Raw genomic sequence first — 20509 nt, 5'->3', positions numbered from 1 at the left:
TGTTCACCATTTTAAAAAAATGTTAAACTTTTTATTTAGAAACCAATACTGTATTTCAGTGAAGCAGGTTTCTTCACCCCTTCTGTGAGCATTCCTTAAGTCTGAGGAAGAGCTTGTGAGAAGTCAAAAGTACATGCAGGGATCATTTTGTATACAGATGACAGCCTTTCCCATAGTCCTGGATGCTATATCCATTTTAGAGCCTCCATTTTTATTCTTGGCCAAACTGTGATTCAGAACTGAGCCATTGATCATCCTGAAAGAATCCCTCCCTTCTTCCCATGGACACATAGAATAGCAACCAGTGAAATGTTTTTGTATCTGCCGTAGGAGGGACAGAGAGGAAATCTACCTCATAGATCTAACAAAAACCTTGAAAATCCTCAGTAGGTATTTGTTCTCCAGACTTTTCTCTTACCCACCCTACTTGGAATGGTTTAACTCTTTTCCTGGAATTGCAACCAGACTCCCATGAGGGTTGCCGCCTCTTCCTGTTTCTCTCCACTATTTTCCCTCAGAAATTTAAAATGTTTGCTTTTATACAAAGTAGTTCATTCAGGTCGTCTTCTCGGGCCTCACCTGTACACACAGAAAACAATGTCCATTCGCAGGTAGGACCCTCTCCCCCAAAGAGGCAGGTCTACAGCTTGAGTTACATCAGTGTCTTTGGAGGGTGTCAAGCACAACTCCAAGCAGTTTAGAAACTTGTCTTTGAAAGAAGCGCACTCCTTGAGGTGAATTCTGACCAGTGGAATTGCATCTTACTGCATTTGATGGTTTTAAAAGTCTGGCTTTACATTTAGACAGGGTTATTTGGACACAGTGGGATTAAAAGAAAAAAAAAAGGTTGCATCAAAATATACTATTTCAGGTCAAATTATTGTATTATTTGTTCTCAATGGCAGGCATAACTGTAAATCGTTCTGCACACCCAGAAAGTAGAGACATAGGTAACAGAACTATGTAGTTACTGAGGATAAAACCTACCACAGCTGATGAAAGATGAAAATAAAGCTGGGACATGATTTTGAACTACTAGCAATACTACTTTGTACCTTACATTAGAAATCAAACAAGCTTGTGTAGGTAACTATGGCTGACATATTATGAAAGTGTCTATGCACTAGAGTTTGTGTTGGCTTCAGTGAAACTATGGCTTCCATGGGTTTAAAAAAATATTTATTTTATTTGCAAAGTGACAACCCTAAATTTTGCTATGTTTGATTGTTTCAACCAGTGATTTCCGGAATGTAAGTGATATGTCAGACTTGCGTGAATTTTAAAACAGGCTATTTTGAAATAGGTAAATTACTCAGTAAAAAACTAGGACACCCAAATTGATGGGTCTCCTCAAAACACCCTCTTAACACCTCTTATAAGACAGGACTATGTATATATTGGAACCATCTTATTCTTTAAATCTCATACTTCGGCCACTTATGTTTCCTACTTTAAAAAATTGCCTATGGGAAAAAAAAAAGCCCATTTGAGTATTATCAAAATTTTGTTCTGCAGAAATCATTTGATGCCTTATGAGGCCATTTGAGTATTTTTAGGATCTTCTCATACCATAAAATTCAATGTTAAAAGTATAATTATTTTGTAAAAAATCAGTGGCAACAAGGGTTTTTCTTTTCCAGTATGAATGGGATTTTTTTTCCCTCCTTCTAAAACCTCCCAGCTGCTCTTTGTGAAGTTCCTACAATAATGATAAACATTATTAAACCAGAGACTAAAAATCTTGGTACGGACGGACCCATGGGGGACACGTTACTCTAATTATTTTAAAATAAAATAATAAAAGGGGCGTCCCAGAGGGGGCCAAAGTCTGACTCATCCTCACAATTTATTCCTTTTTGTCAGAGTCACCCAGAAAAGTTCCTAGGAGTGACTAGGATTGTGTCAGAACCAGGTGCTCTCAAGTGTCTTACCTTTGTGGTTTGCCTGCCTGGGTTTCCGAGTCCTTGGTTGGACATTAATGTTCCCACAGGGATGTAATATTGACTATAACTCTCAAGATTTCTTCCAGTAGAGGCTGAGGCCATTTCTAAACACACACACACACACACTCCCCCTTCTCCCCTAGCCACTCACTCTCCTCCTCTCCTCTCCCTCTCTCTTTTCCATTTTTCTCTATATAGATTGGATGGAACATTTGTTTCCCACATGATCTCTAGAAGACTGGTCTAGCCCCCCCCCCCCAGTGGACCTGGAGTAAACCATGCTCTGTGTTTGGAGTGGAGAGGGGGTTTGCCCCTGTTACTAATAGAGATCTCTATTGCTCTATCTGCTATTTATCAGGCTCATTCTATGAACACCTTATTGTCACATATGCTACCCTGTCAATTCAGCAAAACCCCAGAAAACTCATAGGCAACAATGCAGTTATAACTGCTCTATGACTAACAAAATATGCCAAGTCTATGAATGAATGTGGGATTAAGTTTTTTAGAGCAGAACCACAAATTCATATGTATTTTTACCTCAGTTCCTGCCACTACAGGCTTTACTTCAGGCCACAACATACATACATACACGTGTGCACCTCTTTTCCTTGTTGCAATTGGCAGAAAGCCATAGGATGCCCTTTGCCCCTACTGGAAAGGCATGAGACTAAGTCCCGTACCTTCCCCCCACCCCCAAATCAGTTTTGTCTTGCTGACCTCTCCCCAACCCTAGCTTGTGTTCTGTTTTCTACTTTCCCTAAATGCAACTTACTTTAAGCATGTATTAATTTGATTACCATTCCTACAGTTAAAGAATAGATTACCCATTTGTCAGTCTTAGCCACTTTCTTCTCTTTCAAATGTCTACTTATGACGTACATCCAGACTGCACGCCCTTTTTATTTTTTTTAAAGAAGCAAAACCAAAAAAAAAAAAAAAATTAAGAAAATGCAAAATTTCTTTTTAAAGAAAATGCAAAATTTGGTTTTAATTTTGGCTATCACCAAAAGGGGAATCAATAAGCCAGAAAAGAAAAAAAAAAAAAAAAAAGTGTCCCCTAATTGCTCTGTCTGTGCCTCCTCAGCGTGTGCATCTGGTTGTTCATCTCTGAAAGTGTGTGCAATACTTTTTTCTTTAAAAAAATTTTTTTGTTCTTTTCTCCCTTTTTTCTTTGGGAATTAAGTGCTTTTTGTATTATCTCTATCTATGTATATATATCAATGTTTTTTTCTTTGAATTGCTAGATCTTTAACTTTAGATTTGGTTTTATCCAAAATTATGAGAAAAAAGTTATGAATTGTTTTTTGCAATTTTTTCCCACTCCCTCTTTAAATGTGGAACAACTTCAGCGGCAGAATCTCCACATCCACATCTTTGGAATTAGCGCCTTCTCTCTGGGGTGGCGGGGGGAAGACGGATGACGTCATTCAGACAGCACCCTTGTTCTCTAGGGTAGTGATTAGAAACCCAGCAAGTGGGCTCCCCTATACAGGCTTGCCTTTCCATCACCTCTGCAAGTCTCTAACCCCCTTCCCTAAGTGACTCTAGATGGGGCTGTGTGGCTGCTGGTGAAGTTGTTCAACTTGAATGCATAAATCTAGTCTCCTTGTTTTTGCTTTTAATCTTTTGATCATGATTATTAGTATTATTTTATGTATTTTGGCTACTTTGAGTAGGAAAGAAGTGTAACTGTTTTTATTATTTGAAACTCTAATTGAATGACACTGTAATGATTTTTGGAGTAATTGCATGTTGAAGAAGTTGCAGCTTAGGGTGTGTGAGATTGTGTTAGAGTTCTGTTCTTTATTTCTGTAGATGGGCATGTGTAGGCTCATTTGTTTTTGTATATTGCCCATCCCTTCCTTACAGCCAGAAGCTCTAATGCAGCTAGATCACTCCGTGCCGCCCTTACATGGACATGGCGACTCACTTACACATTCACCCCCATCATCATCATCTCTTGTGTAGTACACTCATAAATACGACCCTCCCCTCTCGCCACCTTCCATACCCCCCTTTCTTCAGCATTGTTCAAATTTATGTGCTGTCATCCATCCCCTTAAGGAAATCTAAAACTTGTCAAAAAGACAAAAATAAAAATTAAATATATATCTGAGAACCTCTATCAGTGCAGAAGTTCATTCAAAACCCTCCAGATTCATAGATTTTTTTTGAAAGGCAAATTATAAAAAAGTAAACAGGTTTTTTAATTAATTTTTAAATCCTCGCAATTGGAATTATTTCAAATTCAGAATCAATGACCTCCCAAGCCCCTCAAAGTAAAACTTTGTTGAAGTGCAGATTTTTTTTTTCTTTTCATGTTATGTGGTGTGGATGTATGTGTTGTTGCCTCCCTGTATCATCCTCTGTTGTAAATTATTAGATTTGAAAAATTAGACATTTTGCTCAAAAGTTTTTTAAGAAGTGACGACAAAAAAGCAAGTTACAAGAATGTGGCAATTCTATTTGTCCAAGAGCATTCTTACACAACTTTCTTTTGTAAATTTTTCTTTCATGCCAAAAAACATGCGGGCAATTTGTTGATGTAAGTTGACTATAAATTAATACGGTATGCTTTTATCACTTAAGTTATTTTATGGAAATGGTTTCTTTCTTTGTTTTCCAAAAACAGCCTCTATTTTTTATTTGCTTTTACTTTTTTTTTTTTTTCCCCTGTCATTATACTGTGAATGCCTGGCCAATGTTATCTGCTCTCTTTTCCTCTATCTTCCTTTGGCCCTGATGTTGGTTTTATTTTCTATATATGATTTGAAGACAGTACTAAATATTTTATTTCATTTGTGTCCCTCTGCTTAATTTTCACTGTTATGCTCTGTGCTGAATTGCTTCTAACGATCAATGTGAACTCTACTTTTGGTAGAAGGGGGTGGGTGAGTTGTTCTTCAAGGAAGCCTCGCCTCTTTGCCTGAACCAACCTTAAAGCCTTGAAAGTAACTGTAGGCTTTACAGCGGGATAGTGAACTGCTAACAGCTTATGGGAGGCCCGGACCCCCTACAAGAAAGTGCGTTAACTCCAAGTATTATCGGTGGTAACACATCCTCATTTAACTCCTCAGAAAACATTTAGGGAAATCAGTCCTTTATTGCGTTTTCCTTCAGCAAAGGGAAATTAAGATACTCTCAAGTGACTATGGTAGTTTGGTTATCCAGGATTATGCCACCACCAGCACCGCAGACTACGGAATCAGTTCTATCGAGAATGAAGGCATGGAGGATCCCCTCTGTTTAGAGTGTTGTCCTCTGATGATGCCTTCCACTGTACAGGACTCAGTACTGGTGAAAGCACACACATACACACAGAAGGGACACAATTCCCCCCCCCCCCCCAACTCTCTACCTGCCTCTTTCTTTCCCTCCTGCTCGCTCCCCTGCCTCTCCCTCCTCCCCTGCCTCCATTCCTACCTCTCCCTCATTCCCTCATTCCCTCTCTCCTTCATCTTCCCTCTCCCTTCTTCTCCTTCCTTCCCTGCACCTCCCCTCCTTTTACCTCTCTCTCTCCTTCTCCCTCCCGACTCTCTCCCTGACCCTCCCTCTCTGACCTCGACCCTGCCTATCTCCCAGTCTCTCAGCCTTTCTCCCTCTTCCTCCTCCTCCCACACTCCCTCCCTTTGTCCCAATCTCTCTATGCCTCCCCTTCCCTTTCCCCTTTTCATTAATAGTTGCTATTTCTCGCCTGGATTTAATCAGGTAAACTTTAAAAGGATTCTGCCAAGAAGAAACATGATGATTATCACATCTAAAGTTTTAGTTTAGGAAACTTTTCAGGTCGGTAGGTACTGCCACTTTGTGGGACCTTAGCGCTGAGCATATCCCGACCTTAAAGGTATTTGGGTTAATGTTGCCTTATGGGCTTTGGGAACACAGGATCAGTAAGAAGTGCTATACAATTTTTAAATAAAGAGGTTACTTGTTTCACTTTAATTTCAGGTATTGTGTTATCAGAAACTATTATAGAAATAGACTACACAGTGGTTAACAGATACATTTCCAACCCAGCAGCTTTCGTGAACGGGCTTTCTCTTAGTTCATATGACTTTTATGTTTCATGTGCTGGAAGATAATTTGGGTTTAAAACCAAGAACTCCCTAAATGGGATGTTATCTTGTTTAATAGAATTTATTTTTGTTGTGGATGCTATCCATAGGTCAACTTAATAAAAGGGTAATCTTTTTTTTTTTTTTTTTTAAACACAGGCTCTTAGAATTCTTATAAATCAGTCTTCCAAGTCTGCATTTGAAATAGCCTCACTGAAAAGAAATTAAAATAAATAAATAAATAAATAAAATAGCTTCAATAATGTAGAACCTATATTTCTATACTCGCACCTTAGCCAGAGTCTACTACGTTAAAAAAAAGAAAAAAAGTCAGAAGGATGCAGTATCTACAGGTCCAAAATGTTAGTAGAAATAATACTGGTAATAGCATTTTGGAATAACAATGGGTTCTGTGCTAAATACTTAATATGCATTAAAATTAACATTAGCATGCATTCTTCTTCTTCACACTGGTGGTTTGAGAGAGACTAAGTTGTCATTGCCATTCTTCAGAGAGTTTAAGAACTCTCACGAAATTCATAGCTAGTAAAGCTAGGGAGCTGGGAGGCCAGCCTGAGTAGGAGGGACTCCAGTGGCAAATCTCTCACTCAATAGGTCAATGAAAAACTCCACCTAACATTCCTTATTTTACAACACAGAATGATATCCAGGGGCTTCTCATCTCACGTGGGCATATGTTGAAAAATAGAATCCATAGCCTTTCAGAATCAAATCCATTTCAGATAAACTAGGGGGGAAAACGTCCTACTTAGAGATTCTCATCTTATTAAAAAAGCCCCTTTGAGACCCTTGAGTTTCTCTGGAGTCTGCTCCCCGGGTCTTTGCCATGTTTGTCTGCGGCTATTTTTTCTGAAGGTGGACGGGGACTGCAAGCTTCAGGAGATTTTTATGCTACATGAACACGCTGCTTTGGCACCAAATAACGAGGTGAATATCATTCACCAACTAATTTAGCGGGGGGAGGCATGATTTTTCCGTATTAGGTGAATTTCTCAGCAGAGAACTAGAAAAATGCAAATAAGAGGTAAAGAAAGGAACCTAAATAGACATGAAAGAAATTCAAGGAACTGGAGCATGGTGTCCTCTCTCAGTCTGGCTCTTTGGTGTCATTGGTTTGGTATTTTTGTGACTTCTTAGACTCAAATATCTCCAGAGAGGCAAAGGTTGGAGCCACATTGAAATTTTGTGCTGCTCCTGTTTTTTTTTTTTTTTCAGATGACCCACTGCATTCACCATCACCTGCAACATTCTCACAGTTCAGAAAAGTTCTATTAAATTTTTAATACACTGTCTTTTTCGATGGCAGAGAGCCCCTTTTGCTGGGTATCAGCCCTAGACACATGAATTATATATCTATAAATACACTCATAAAGCAAAAAAGCAGGGCAGCCTTCAGGGCTAAAATAGACCTTTTATATCCCTAGTGATCTCTCTAGTTTAAAGAAAAGCACAACCCTGTCAAAAAGGGTATATGTTCCTGATTTAAAATGCTAACGTTAAGGAATAGAGATAGTTCTTATTCCAAGCCAAAGAAAAATTCAGGGAATGGAATAGGAAATTAGGGTGTGGATGGCCTGCAGTGAAGGGTTTCTGCCTGTAACCCCCTATGATTTTAGGGTTGTTGCTTCAATGAATACTTTTATAAGCATAGACATCTGGTAGATCCCTGACTCCATAGTCTTTGGGCACTGAAAACAACATATCATCCGCTGTTCCAGCATTTCCGAGGGAATCATTCTAGATTAAAACAAATAAACATGAAATCTTAAATAGCTCTCTATAACCCAAGTTACTTCTCTTAAGGATCTAATCATGGGAGCAATGTATCCTTCATCTCCTCATATCAAAGGATGTGTGCCCTTGGAACTCCCCAGGACACTATAATCATCCTAAATCTTAAAGATGGAATTTGATATAAAAATTGATTATACATACCAACTCACACACTTGTCCCAGGAACCTTGTGCATTTATACATCTCTAGAATTTTCCATCTCATTTTCACTATAATTCCCCTTTGTAACAATTCACATGGCCCAGCTGTCTTCCCTTTAAGCTAAAGACTTTCTTTAGTATCTTAAGACGCCAGGAAAGGGAGTAGACTATGAACGCTTTTCTCCCTTTTCACTGATGAACCTACCACCAGAACTGGGGCTCACTCTTCCTTGGCAAGGGAGTTCATTTATTATTTTTTTTCTCATCACTGCTGCCAGGATTATTAACAAAAATGGCAAAAAAAAACAAAAAACAAAAACCTGAATCTTAGTAATTTAGACAGGTCCTTTTATTTAAACTCTGAAATAGCGGTGTGCCCATCATTTTAGCTTTAAAGTAAAGGTCTTACCATGTCACTTAAGGGCTCACCAACCTTTCAGAAGCTTTTATGAACTGGTGAGCTTTACGTCTCTCTACTTCATTATGAAAATGATGGTTTCTCCTCCTTTTCTTTTAATCCAAGAGAGGTTAAAAGGGCATTGAATTGGGAAGTGAATAGCAAAGGAAATGGGGGGCAATTCAGCTGCAGATTGAACAGTTTGTGGATTTTGTAGACTTCTGACAACAAAGACACTGCAGAAGCTTCAGCTAGGATTGGAAGAAGAGGGGGGAAAGGAGGCAAATGTAAGACACCAGTTGGGTGTCCCAGATGGTACACTAAAATTGCAAAAGAATGCCACTGTGTAATTATGAAGGCGGTAATCTTAATCTCACTTAAAGGACACCAGCACCCTACTTAACGATTTGCCTTGATATTTAAGTGTTTTGTACCAGGCTTTTGACTTTTTGCAGAATGATATGCCTTGTCCTTTATCTCAGCTCCTCCTCTGCTTAATAGACATGGGGCAGGTTTTTATCATTGTCCTAAGGAACAGAGGACTCTCAGTATTTGTGCCAGAAAAGAACACACAAGCTAAACTTTTATTCTAGGTGAGATGGGTTAAAAAAAAAAAAGAAAAGAAAAAAGTCCTGTCTTGTTCTCTGAAGGAAAGTGAAATCATCCCTGAGTAATCTCTAGGGAACCTTCAAACACACATCATAGGCCTTCTCTTCTCATCGCCCTTCTTGTCCTTAAACACTGCCTTTTTCCATGGGTCACCTTAAATATTAACACTTGCCACACACCCTTTCCCCGCCCCGTCCCCAGAAGAATAAGGTGAAAAGTAAACTCAGGGTTAGTTTTAGGACTGGCTTCCGTTTAGGGAACTGTGCTCCAAATTCCATTTATAAAAACTAGCAAAAGTTTTATATTATTCATTAAATATGCTGCAAGATATATGAATTATATATGTTCACAATGTAAAACAAAACAAAACAAAACAAAACAGTGATCCAGTAAAGCAAGTCTGAAGCTTTGACAGATTTGCGAAGATCATTTCACTCAGTAGCTTGAAACTCTTAAGCCCTAGAAGAAAGCAGCTTAGGGTTAGCACATAGCCCAAAATACCATCTTGAAATTCTCAAGTTTGTGTGCTATTTCCCTACATATGGTAACATTACCAGGTAGGACAGAGATGACCGCTTGCCTTCCAAAGATACACATACATTATGTCCATTACTGCCACCCTCCCCAACTCCATTTCTCTCTGCATAACACAATGTTCCTGGCTGATTCTGGAATAAAGCATCTGACATGGGAACAAATGGCTCTTCTCAGGTGCTCTGAAGGTATGCTACAGCCTTCCTCCTGGGACACCCTTCTCTTAGCACAGCTGCAATCGGGGCCGGTTAGACGCAGCAGTTCCAACTGAGGCACAGGAAACATTTTTAAAGATATAAAGTATTGGGGCACCTGGGTGGCTCAGTGGGTTAAGCCTCTGCCTTCGGCTCGGGTCATGGTCCTGGGGTTCTGGGTTCGAGCCCCACGTCAGGCTCTCTGCTCAGTGGGGAGCCTGCTTCCCTTCCTCTCTCTCTCTGCCTGCCTCTCTGCCTACTTGTAATCTCTGTCAAATAACTAAATAAATAAATCTTAAAAAAAAAAAAAGATGTAAAGTATGGAAAGCTAAGCAGGAGAGTTTTCATTTGTGAGTCAGTTTTTGTAGGAAGAACCTGGAAAGACCATGTAAGCTCAAAGGCTGGTCTACCTAGAACTTTGCAGTTGTGAGACACAAGTCTGACTTTGTCACCGATAAGGGGCACTTCAGCAAGAGCTGAACATCTATCTGACAATAGATGTTCAAACACCAACCATCCCGTCAGGGCAGTTACTGTGGAACACACAAGAGCATCACACCTGGCTGAGTGCTTAATGACCCAGCTCGGAAATCATATCCTGTTAGCGACTCACCTGTCTGATGGACTGGGACTGGGAAACATCATGCCATCCCCGCTAGAGGATTTTTCTTTAAAACAGCTAGAATACATTTTTGGAATAAATTCAATGAGGAGATAACTGTGACTTCCGAAGATTCTTTCTCTGTTTGAAAAATAACCCTGTAAAGAGACCTCGATTATCTTGCTTACGTATATGAGTAATAAACGTGGCCCTACAATTAGGTGAGTAACACCCACCACAGAATATTTGTGGTACCCATGATTCGCAACACTATGATTTACTGAACCACTTTGAACTTTCCTTCCTGGCCTAGTCCACATGTTTATAAGTGTGATAACTCGGGTCTGTGGGTAAACCAATTTATTTTTCCCACTCTAGATAAAAATTGCTGATTTTATTTTTTTTAAGATTCTATTTATTTATTTGAGAGAGAGAACAAGGAGGGACAGAAGAAGAGGGAGAAGGAAGCAGACTCCCTGCTGAGCTGAGCACGGAGCCCCAAAAGGGGCTTGATCTGAGGACCCTGAGATCATAACCCGAGCAGAAGCCAGACGCTTAACTGAGACACCCAGGTGCCCCAAGAATTGCCCATTTTAAAACCTTCCTTGGCTATCTCTACATTTCTGAATCTAAGTTTTCCACAAGGCATGGATATCTAGTCTGGGTATTTTTAAAAATAGTATCCAGCTCAGCGTCTATCGCATAGAGCATCAAAGCAATGCCTGAACATAATATGAGATCAGTGCCAGGTGAGTTGTCATTTAATGGGGAATTTTTGGAAAAGCGTAGTCCAAAAGGGTTTGTTAGATGAACATTTCAACCTCTCCTAGGTTCCCCTCCCTTAGCATAAAATAAATGAAGACTGAAATTGATAAATGCTAATAAAATTAGCTTAAAGTACTAAAGACGGTCTTTTTTATTCACGGATCTTGATCTCTGGGACATGGAGAAATGCATCACGCTCATCCTCATGGGAGCAAGTAAGTAGAAACCCAAGAAAATAATAAAGAAATGCTAGGGCTCCCGGGTTAACCACATGCATGAACGCACGCACACCCACAATTCTGATAGCCAGTCAGTTCTCGCCGACAGGAACATGGAACGTCATTATCTCGTGAGCAGATCCTGGAAACAGAGTACTTGAACTCTAGATAAATAATTACTTGAGAGTATCTTTAACACCTAAGGATTTCAGATTTTGGTGGCAAGAGGCATATAATGGGCTATAAGCCAGTTTAGAATGATCAGGCTACAACAAGAAAGGATCCACGTGCGGATCCAGGTCATTCTGTCGTAATTTCTGATGCCTAGCCTATGAAATACAGTCACTGAGAATGACGAGGAATTGTGTCTATCTACAAATATACTAATTGTTTTTTTCTTTTTCTTTTCAATCCCAGGAGGTGAATTAGTTGTCCCTCTTCTTGTAGAAGACCCTTTAGCTACCCCTCCTATTGCTACTCGTGCACCTTCCATTACACTCCCCCCTACCTTCCGCCCCCTCCTCACCATTATTGAGACCACCAAAGATTCCCTGTCCATGACCTCTGAGGCGGGGTTACCTTGCTTGTCGGACCAAGGCAGCGATGGTTGTGATGATGATGGCTTGGTGATATCTGGGTATGGCTCAGGGGAAACCTTTGACTCTAACCTGCCCCCTACTGATGATGAAGATTTTTACACCACCTTCTCCTTGGTAACAGATAAGAGTCTTTCCACTTCAATCTTCGAAGGTGGCTACAAAGCACATGCGCCCAAGTGGGAATCCAAGGACTTTAGACCTAACAAAGTCTCCGAAACTAGTAGGACTACTACCACATCTTTGTCCCCTGAGCTGATCCGCTTCACAGCTTCCTCCTCGTCTGGGATGGTGCCCAAATTGCCAGCTGGCAAAATGAATAACCGTGATCTCAAACCCCAGCCTGATATAGTCTTGCCTCCGTTGCCCACTGCCTATGAGCTAGACAGCACCAAACTGAAGAGCCCACTAATTACTTCCCCCATGTTCCGTAATGTGCCCACAGCAAACCCCACGGAGCCGGGAGTCAGACGGGTTCCGGGGGCCTCAGAGGTGATCCGGGAGTCGAGCAGTACAACAGGGATGGTCGTCGGCATTGTGGCTGCTGCTGCCCTCTGCATCTTGATCCTCCTGTATGCCATGTACAAGTACAGGAACAGGGACGAGGGGTCCTATCAAGTGGACGAGACGCGGAACTACATCAGCAACTCGGCCCAGAGCAACGGCACGCTCATCAAGGAGAAGCAGCAGAGCTCGAAGAGCGGCCACAAGAAACAGAAAAACAAGGACAAGGAGTATTACGTGTAAAAATGACACCGCTCACAGTCACGTGAATTCATGACACAGAATTATTTCTATATACATCTATAAAGACTTGGAAAATGAATTTCACAGATGTCAGAACTGTGATTACTATGAGATGGGGTGTACCATGACTACGGTGGGGAAAACCATTTTTAAAAGGACGCACACAAAGATGTACCTACCTATAAAATTCAGCCATGGCTGCTTTGATTCAGTCATCGCTCGGAGACAGAACATTCTCTCTGCCCTGCTGTATCATAAAGCACACACTCTGCGCCCTGGAGCAAGCCGGTGGCTCCCCCACTTTCGCGGACTTGGAAGCTTCCTTCTCTTGAGGACTTTTCACCCAAGGTAGAAGACTTTCATGGCTTACTTGTTCCATAACTCCAAGTGAGTCTGTAATGATGTTTGTGAAGCTTGACTGTAACGATGTTTTTTCTTTTCTTTTGGTTTAATTATGTAAAAAACAAAAACAAAAAAATGAAAAAAATTAAAAACAAAAACAAACAAAAAAACCCACCCTTATCTGGTTTTGGCCAGTGTACGTGTAACTTTTCAAGATCTGAGGGGAAAAAAAAATGGCTTTTGGGTTTTTGTTTATTTTTTGAGAATGACTGGACATAAGAAGAAAAAACAAAACAAAAAAACTCAGAAAATGAAAGTAAGAGAGACTATTGCCATATGAACTCAAAAGCTACCATGGTGTTCACTCTACATATCAGGTTGTGGTATTTCTAGAATCTGTTGTTTGTTTCCTATATGATGCTTTGCTGAACACATAGCAAAATCACATGATGGATGATGGCATTGATTTGTAAAGCTGGTCCCTCAGGATCTAATTTCAGATTTTGCCACCCAAACCCTGACCAGATGGGTTTAGGGCTGGTTTTATCAGAGCTACTGGCTTTACTTAACAATATTGTTCCTGTTCATTAGCCCAGCCAAATCGTGGTAAAGGAGAGAGCCCCACAAAACAGAGCCTTTCCCAGGGAAGGGGAAGAGGGGGTGGGCTGGATATGTGACTGACTGAAATGCATGCACATAATAAAAGACAAGACAATACTAAAAGTCTGTTAAAGAATCAAAACAGACAGTAGGGGAGTTCAACGTGTGATGGATCCACAAAAGGTCACACAAGCCAAACGTGGTGACAGAGTGCAAATGACATCCCCCGCCCCCAACACGATGTTTTTCATAGTGGTTTAATTTTGTAGCCCGACACTTCCAGATAACTCTGTCCTTCCATTCACTCACGTCTCCCTTCACCCATCTTTTCTAAAAAACAAATAAATAAATAATAAATGAATAAAGCTGCTGTGACACACACACAAAAAGGAATTTAATAGTATAATATATATATAAATAAATATATATACAGATATATTTATCATGGTATGTTTGATGGGATGACTGAAACAGGAAAACTGTTCAAGTCTTGAAGTGGAATGAGACTGTTGTTTTAAAAGAAAATAACAAAACAACAAAAAAGTAAACCTTAAAATGTGAAGAAAGTGTGAGTTTTAGTTTTGTCACAGTTAACTGTGTCAAAGAGAATAAACAATCTTCTCAGATTTTGTTTACATATTTTACTACATTTTTGCTGGTATAAATTCCTTAGCCACCTATGTACATAACCGCTTTAAGAACCGTCTGTTCTTTTCTATGGGTTTGTTTCGGTTCTGTTTGGTTTATATTCCAGTTGTCTGTCTTTCTTTTTGAAAAGAGGAAACAATGTACAGAAAAACAAACTGGTTGTGTGGCCAAAGCTAATCCCAAAAGCAAGAGACAAAACAAGACAAACATGCACACAGAAATGAAGTATGTTTTCTGGAGGGTCGGTTATATACAATTTCTTTTGTACAGATGAAAACCAATCAGCTGTTTAGATTTAGAAATCTACTCTTGCTGGTCTTTGTAAGTTGCATGAATACTTGATTTCAAGAAATATCTTAAAGACATGGGGCAAAAAGCGCAATCAAAACGATGGTAGCCTTGACGGATGTATATGGAAAGAGGTGTTCCTCATTATCTGATATTTCAATGTTATGAGTTTCGGATTTTTTTGTTGTCATTAAAAAAGACAGGATTATAAAGAGATATCAAAGCACGACTTTAGATAACTTAAATGGCCCAACCTATATGAAGTTGATTATATCTCGATGTCTGTAAAAGATTGCTGTTTTTGGAGTCTTGAGGTCTTGTGAACTGATTTCCTGCTTTCTTTCTTAAATTTTTTTTGAGTAAAAATACATTTGTTCTATTCCTTTCAGTGTAAGTTTCTATTTGGACAATTTTATGGGAACATGTGCATTCTGTATGTGAGCTTCTATCATATTCCTGTTGTTTTATGAGCAGACTCTTAAGGAATTTATTTTATGATGTTGTGAAGTTACTGCTTTTTCTTTTTCCTTTCTCTTTTATTTCATATTTGCATTTTCGTTCAAGGATATGCTTAGCAATAAAATGTTCTTCCCCAAACCTTGTATGATGATGCATTTTTATTTTCTAAACATTTGGTAAGAGATCTTACACTAGAGCTAAACATGTCATATCTCATTAAAAGTAAGCTAGGACCATGCAAAGTAAAATATTCTAACCAGTTACTAATTCCTTCTATATATTTATTAGAAGTGGCATATTTATGGACTACACAACCGTTGTCTGTCAACTGAGGCATTATTATTTAGATTGCTATGATAGGGTAAGCTGGAGAACACTTCTGAACAGGTAAGATGACAGAACATTGTATTCTGGGAAGTATTATTGGATACTATAAGTTACCAGACATTTTAAAAAAAAGTATACGTATATGCTACAAGTCCACGAACTTCTAACGGTTTGGCAGAACCTTGCTTATATAATGTCTTAAGCCCTGGAAAGCTTTAGATGCCTTCTCTCCAGGTTTCCTGGCATATTGACATATTTATTTTTTTTAATTATTAAGTCGAAAGACAAAATATAAATGAATGCTTACATCTTTACAGCTTCTTTCTAGATTTTTGGATTATAAAATTCTGCAAATATTCACTACAGCTGGCACCTTTCTCATATCTCAGGTGTCCTTGACTTACCAGTTCCCTACACCCATTTACTTTGCCAAGGGGATAATCCGTCATGAGACTCCACATTTTTCACCATGATCCTGACATGTCAGTTAACTGAATCAGTGTACTCTACCCATACATGGGTTACCAGTTTTCAAAGAGAAAAGCAAATTTAGTTAACCCTGTTCCTTCGGATTTCATTAGTGGAATGGTTGCGCTCTTGAATCTCACGGGCATAGGGGGAAAAGGCTCAATGATGTCAAATTATGCAAAGTTCCTTTTTCCTGCCTGTCTCAGATAATTTATGTAAACAAAAGCAACATTCATCAATCTCCATATTGTGCCAGGTACTGTGTTAAACGATTTGGATCTGCGTAGTGTGTTTAGTCCCTGAGTGGTAGTTCTTTCCTTATCTTAAAGATAAAGACACAAAGAGCTTAATGACAATTTGGCAAATACACTCCTAACCATGTTCTAAGTGAGACCTTGCTGAGATAGACATCAGAGGGGTTTCGTGGAACCGGGAGAGGTACTGAGACCCAACAGGATTGGGCTGGAACCCTGCTAGACTCTCACCATGTATGGGCAAATTCCACAGTCCCTCCAAAATTTGGCTTCCTCATCTGAAAAAAAGGTCACCTCAATGACCTTGCCTTGCAAGATAGTTTGGGGGAAAAGTGAAATAAAATGTTTTAATTGTGACTGATACAGAGTAGGGGGCTCAAAAAAGTTATGCTCCTTTATTTCAAGTCCTTTGCTATTCTGTATACAAGAGCTGCCTTCTAGAATTAGAAATCTTGCACTAAGTTCCACATTAATAAAAAGATTTAGTAACATGTTGTCAAACAATGTTAGCAAGTCAAGACTAGTTGTAATAGACAAAACCAGTCTTTTCCTAGTCATATATTTGATTGTAAGCATGACTGCAACTAGTAAGTATGTGGCATTGAAATATGGTAGTGCCCATCTGTCTGACAGCACATTTTAATCAAGTGGCCAGGAGTTGGGGTATATAAAGGGAGTCTAGATTAGAGAAAACTTACCAGAGAAGTTTCCAAATAATGGTTAATGTGGTAGATTCATCAAAATCTAAGTATCATTTGTTCAGATACATTGGTTAAAGTTCATCACCAGAAATACTTTTTCTTTGTTGTTCTATGAGGAAATGTTGAGACTACACTATCCCTTTTCAATGTGTTTAACTCTGGCCATAGGCTTTGGAATCTGAAAAGCTTAGTTCAGATTCTTGGATCTGAATTCTTGGCCTATTCTTTACTAGCTGTGAAACTTGGAGTAAGGTGTGCAGTAACCCCAGCTTCATCTGTGAAATTAGACTGATACTGTCCTCCCCTTAGTGCTATTCTATTAACTAAATGAGCTGATGTGAATATAAGTGCCCGCTTATAAACACAGTGCCTGGCCCATAGCCCTCAAACAGTGATGGCTAATTGTGCCTTTCTAATCATTGGGTATTGTCCAAAACAAACAAACAAACAAACAAAAAAATTCCTTCTAAAAGTTTAGAAAGGGTATATATTGGAGAGCCCAAGAGCGATCACTTCACTCTGTCACTTAAGTCAAAATTGTTTTTATTCTCCTACAGCTGAAATCATATTGATTCTTTGAGCTCTTCTTGCATATTCCACCAGATATATGCATAACCCTATAAAACCCATTACTTCAATCAACTCCCCTTCGGTATCAGGTGCATAAGAAAGATTCAAACAGTAGTCTGTTCATACCTCAAAGGACAGTCTTCAATCCCTTCCAAATTACAGCATCATCATTGCCTTAGACACGCTTTCAAAACTCTGTATTGGGTTTCCCATCATACACTTTCTAAATGCCACTATTCAGTACATAATCCAAGAACCACTTTAAACATTTACTCTTCTGATAATTCAACCAACACTTACTGAACACTTCTGCGCCAGCCAATCTACTATTGGCTGTTGTTACTTTGTTTCAATGAAGGCAGACAATGGACACAAACCTTTAGTCTGGTGTAGACCCCCACAGGCTAAAGTTCTCCTCACCCTATTCAAGATGAAGTTTGAGGGTGCCTAGGTGGCACAGTGGGTTAAGCCTCTCCCTTCGGCTCAGGTCATGATCTCAGGGTCCTGGGATCGAGTCCTGCATCGGGTTCTCTGCTGGGCCGGGAGCCTGCTTCCTCCTCCTCTCTCTCTCTTTCTGCCTGCCTCTCTTGTGATCTCTGTCAAATAAATAAGTAAAATCTTAAAAAAAAAAAAAAAAAGATGATGTTTGAGCTCTCTCCAAAGATATCCAAGCCCTGCACTTGTCCCAGTTAAATTAAAATTTTGATAATTCTGCTTGAAATTGGTTTTATTATTAATGTACTTATTGGACATTGACTAAATGGTTTCTATATCTTACATCAAGAGATTTAAGGAATATACAACATACTAATAGAATACAAATGATACTACAGCAACTTTTCTGACACCAACAAAATTAGGTGTCAGAAAAGTACAAACTATGTTCTTTGGGGGTTCAGAAGAAATTACTTACGGGAGGGCTTCAGAGAGGAGGTGATATCTTAGGTAAAACTTGAAAACTTGATAAGCAGAGATCAGAGCTACATGCCATTTCAAGCAAAGCACTGAAGTGGAAGTAAGCAGGATCACTGCATAATTTGGATGGATCCCAGATCGTGGATAAAGTGTATTAAGGTCAGTCTGATGCAAGTTTTTTGAAATTTTGTTAATGAAAGGCAAGAATAATGAGAGGATGTCGAGAGGTTCCCAAGGTCAAGGGCCAGCTATTGAGTACAGAGGCCACAAGCATGTTTGAAGAGAAAGGTAATAACCGATGCATTCGCAGAGAACCTAAAGGATGATTCGAGAGCTCAAGTTTGCATATAGACACATTACTCTGAACGAAGCAAGGGAAGAGTATCCTTTTGATACAACAACAAAGGAGAGAGTGGGATAAACAAAACTGACATACTGCAGTGGAGGTGACCGAAGTAGAGACAGGTACAGTCAGCCTCAAGGTTGAAGAGAAGGTCAAAGTCAGGGAGACTCTGAGCACATGGCAGAAGTCTGCTGATGATCCTGTTAGGAAGACAGCCAATAAAAGCATCAGTCAGAGGTCAGTTGTCATTCTCTGGTATTAAAAGTCATACTTTATATTTTTGCAACATTTCCTTTTTATGTCCTGCCTTGAAGTCTAAACTTGTGTTTCCAAATTTAGAGTTCTTTCAATTATGTAATGCTTTCTCTAGAGAAGCAAGCCATTTTATACTTCTTTTTTTTTTTCCAGAAGCATTTGGAGTGGAAGCTAAGACAGAAGATCATAGGCTGCTGCATGTACCCTACTCAGGTTGCCACAACAAAGTATTATAAACTGGGCAGCTTACCCAACAGAAATTTCTCTCTCACAGTTCTGGAGACCAGGAGTCCCAGATCAAGATCTGGTAGGGTTTGTTTTCTTAGGAGGGTTTTCTTGGCTTGTAGACAGCAGCATTCTAAATCTGTCTTTTAGTCTATGTATGTGCTGTGTGTGAGGGGGCGGGGGAGAAAGAGATCTTCCTCTTCCTATAAGCCACAGTCCTGTTGGATCAGGATCCTACCTTAAGGATCTCATTTAACTTTACCTCCTAAAGAGTGTTTCTCTAAATACAGTCATATGGCGGGGGAAGAGGAGTTGGCTTCAACATGCAAATTTGGGGGGACACAGTTCAGTCCATCACAGATGTGTACGGTACAGGTATTTGCAAGGTGAAAATTTCAAGAGCTCAGAGGAGTAAAGGAACCCAGAAACAACTCTAGCCTTGGAGTACTTGGATAGGCAAGGTCAAAGTGCAGATAAATCTAGGAAAGTCTAAACCACAGAGCAGGAGAGAATCACGGGACTAAGTGCGAGGACTGAGAAGTGTGAGAACCCCCATTTATCTGTCATCTGACTTCAAGCAGTATTAATATTTTGCTGTTCTTGTTTTATCTATGCCCATCTTCCCATGAAGGAATATTTTTCAAGTGCGAGGACTGTCACAGGAGACAGGAATAGCTATAGGGAACCCAGGCTTAGGTTTGGACGTATATTAAGTGAATAGTGTGAGCTTCAAGAGGCTGTGAACTTTTGCAGTGGCTATTAGGTCCATGAGTTCTCTAGTCAGAACCCCATGGCTTGTTTTTCTGGTTCAATAACTTCAGATAAATTATTTGGTCTACCTAAGACTCACCCTTCACACCTATGAAAGAAAATTATAATTACCTATCTTATAAGTTTGTCAGGAAAGATCGAATAAATTCATATAAAATACTTCACTTATGCCTGTCACATAGTAAACCTTAATAAATGCCAGTCATTATTACAGTTTGGCCTTGTTATCTGACTCAAGCAGGATCAAAATTAGCGACTACCTACATGGCTATCCAGCACCAAAAAGGGCATTAAAAACAGAGAAATCAGGCAACCACCCTGTATTTCCCTAAGTCTTTCATTTTCCAAGAAAGTACAAAATGCAGTTGCCTGCCTGTTAGCAAAGCTTTCCCTTCGCGGCCAGGCATTGTCTGCTTCCAGGCTCCAGCTTGGATCACGCCCTCACCAGCTCACTGCCTGAGACCACCACGCCTCTCCTGCGTTTCTAGCTCTCAGCTTTCCTGTGGCAGCTGGTCAAACACTGGGAAGCCAAGACACCTTCAGGAAATCTTGTTTTCCTTTACTGATATGCATTATTTTGGTTTTGTTTTTAATTTGGCTTTTTATTGTGATCAAGAATGGCATAATAAACCCCCATTTATCTGTCATCTGACTTCAAGCAGTATTAATATTTTGCTGTTCTTGTTTTATCTATGCCCATCTTCCCATGAAGGAATATTTTTCAAG

The 20509-nt window shown here is 39.6% G+C and overlaps 1 protein-coding gene across 35 annotated transcripts in view; it reads left to right on the top strand.

Moving 5' to 3' along the window:
* Positions 1–13173, top strand: part of NRXN3 (neurexin 3) — a 1559048-nt gene extending 1545875 nt beyond the window's left edge. For 15 of the 35 annotated variants that reach the window (XM_059373609.1, XM_059373605.1, XM_059373608.1 and 12 more), the window contains one exon: positions 11692–13173. In XM_059373609.1, coding sequence (XP_059229592.1) covers positions 11692–12617 — 926 coding nt within the window. In that variant the 3' untranslated portion in view covers positions 12618–13173. Of the gene's footprint in view, positions 1–3815; positions 4492–11691 lie in introns of all 35 variants that reach the window. The other 20 variants (XM_059373628.1, XM_059373627.1, XM_059373629.1 and 17 more) reach the window with 3 other exon arrangements.
* Positions 13174–20509: the final 7336 nt, after the last annotated feature.

This window comes from Mustela nigripes, chromosome 13 (genome assembly GCF_022355385.1).
Source record: "Mustela nigripes isolate SB6536 chromosome 13, MUSNIG.SB6536, whole genome shotgun sequence".
Lineage (NCBI taxonomy): Eukaryota > Metazoa > Chordata > Mammalia > Carnivora > Mustelidae > Mustela > Mustela nigripes.
The sequence above is the reverse complement of the archived record's forward strand: the minus strand, read 5'-3'. Positions and strand labels throughout refer to the sequence as shown.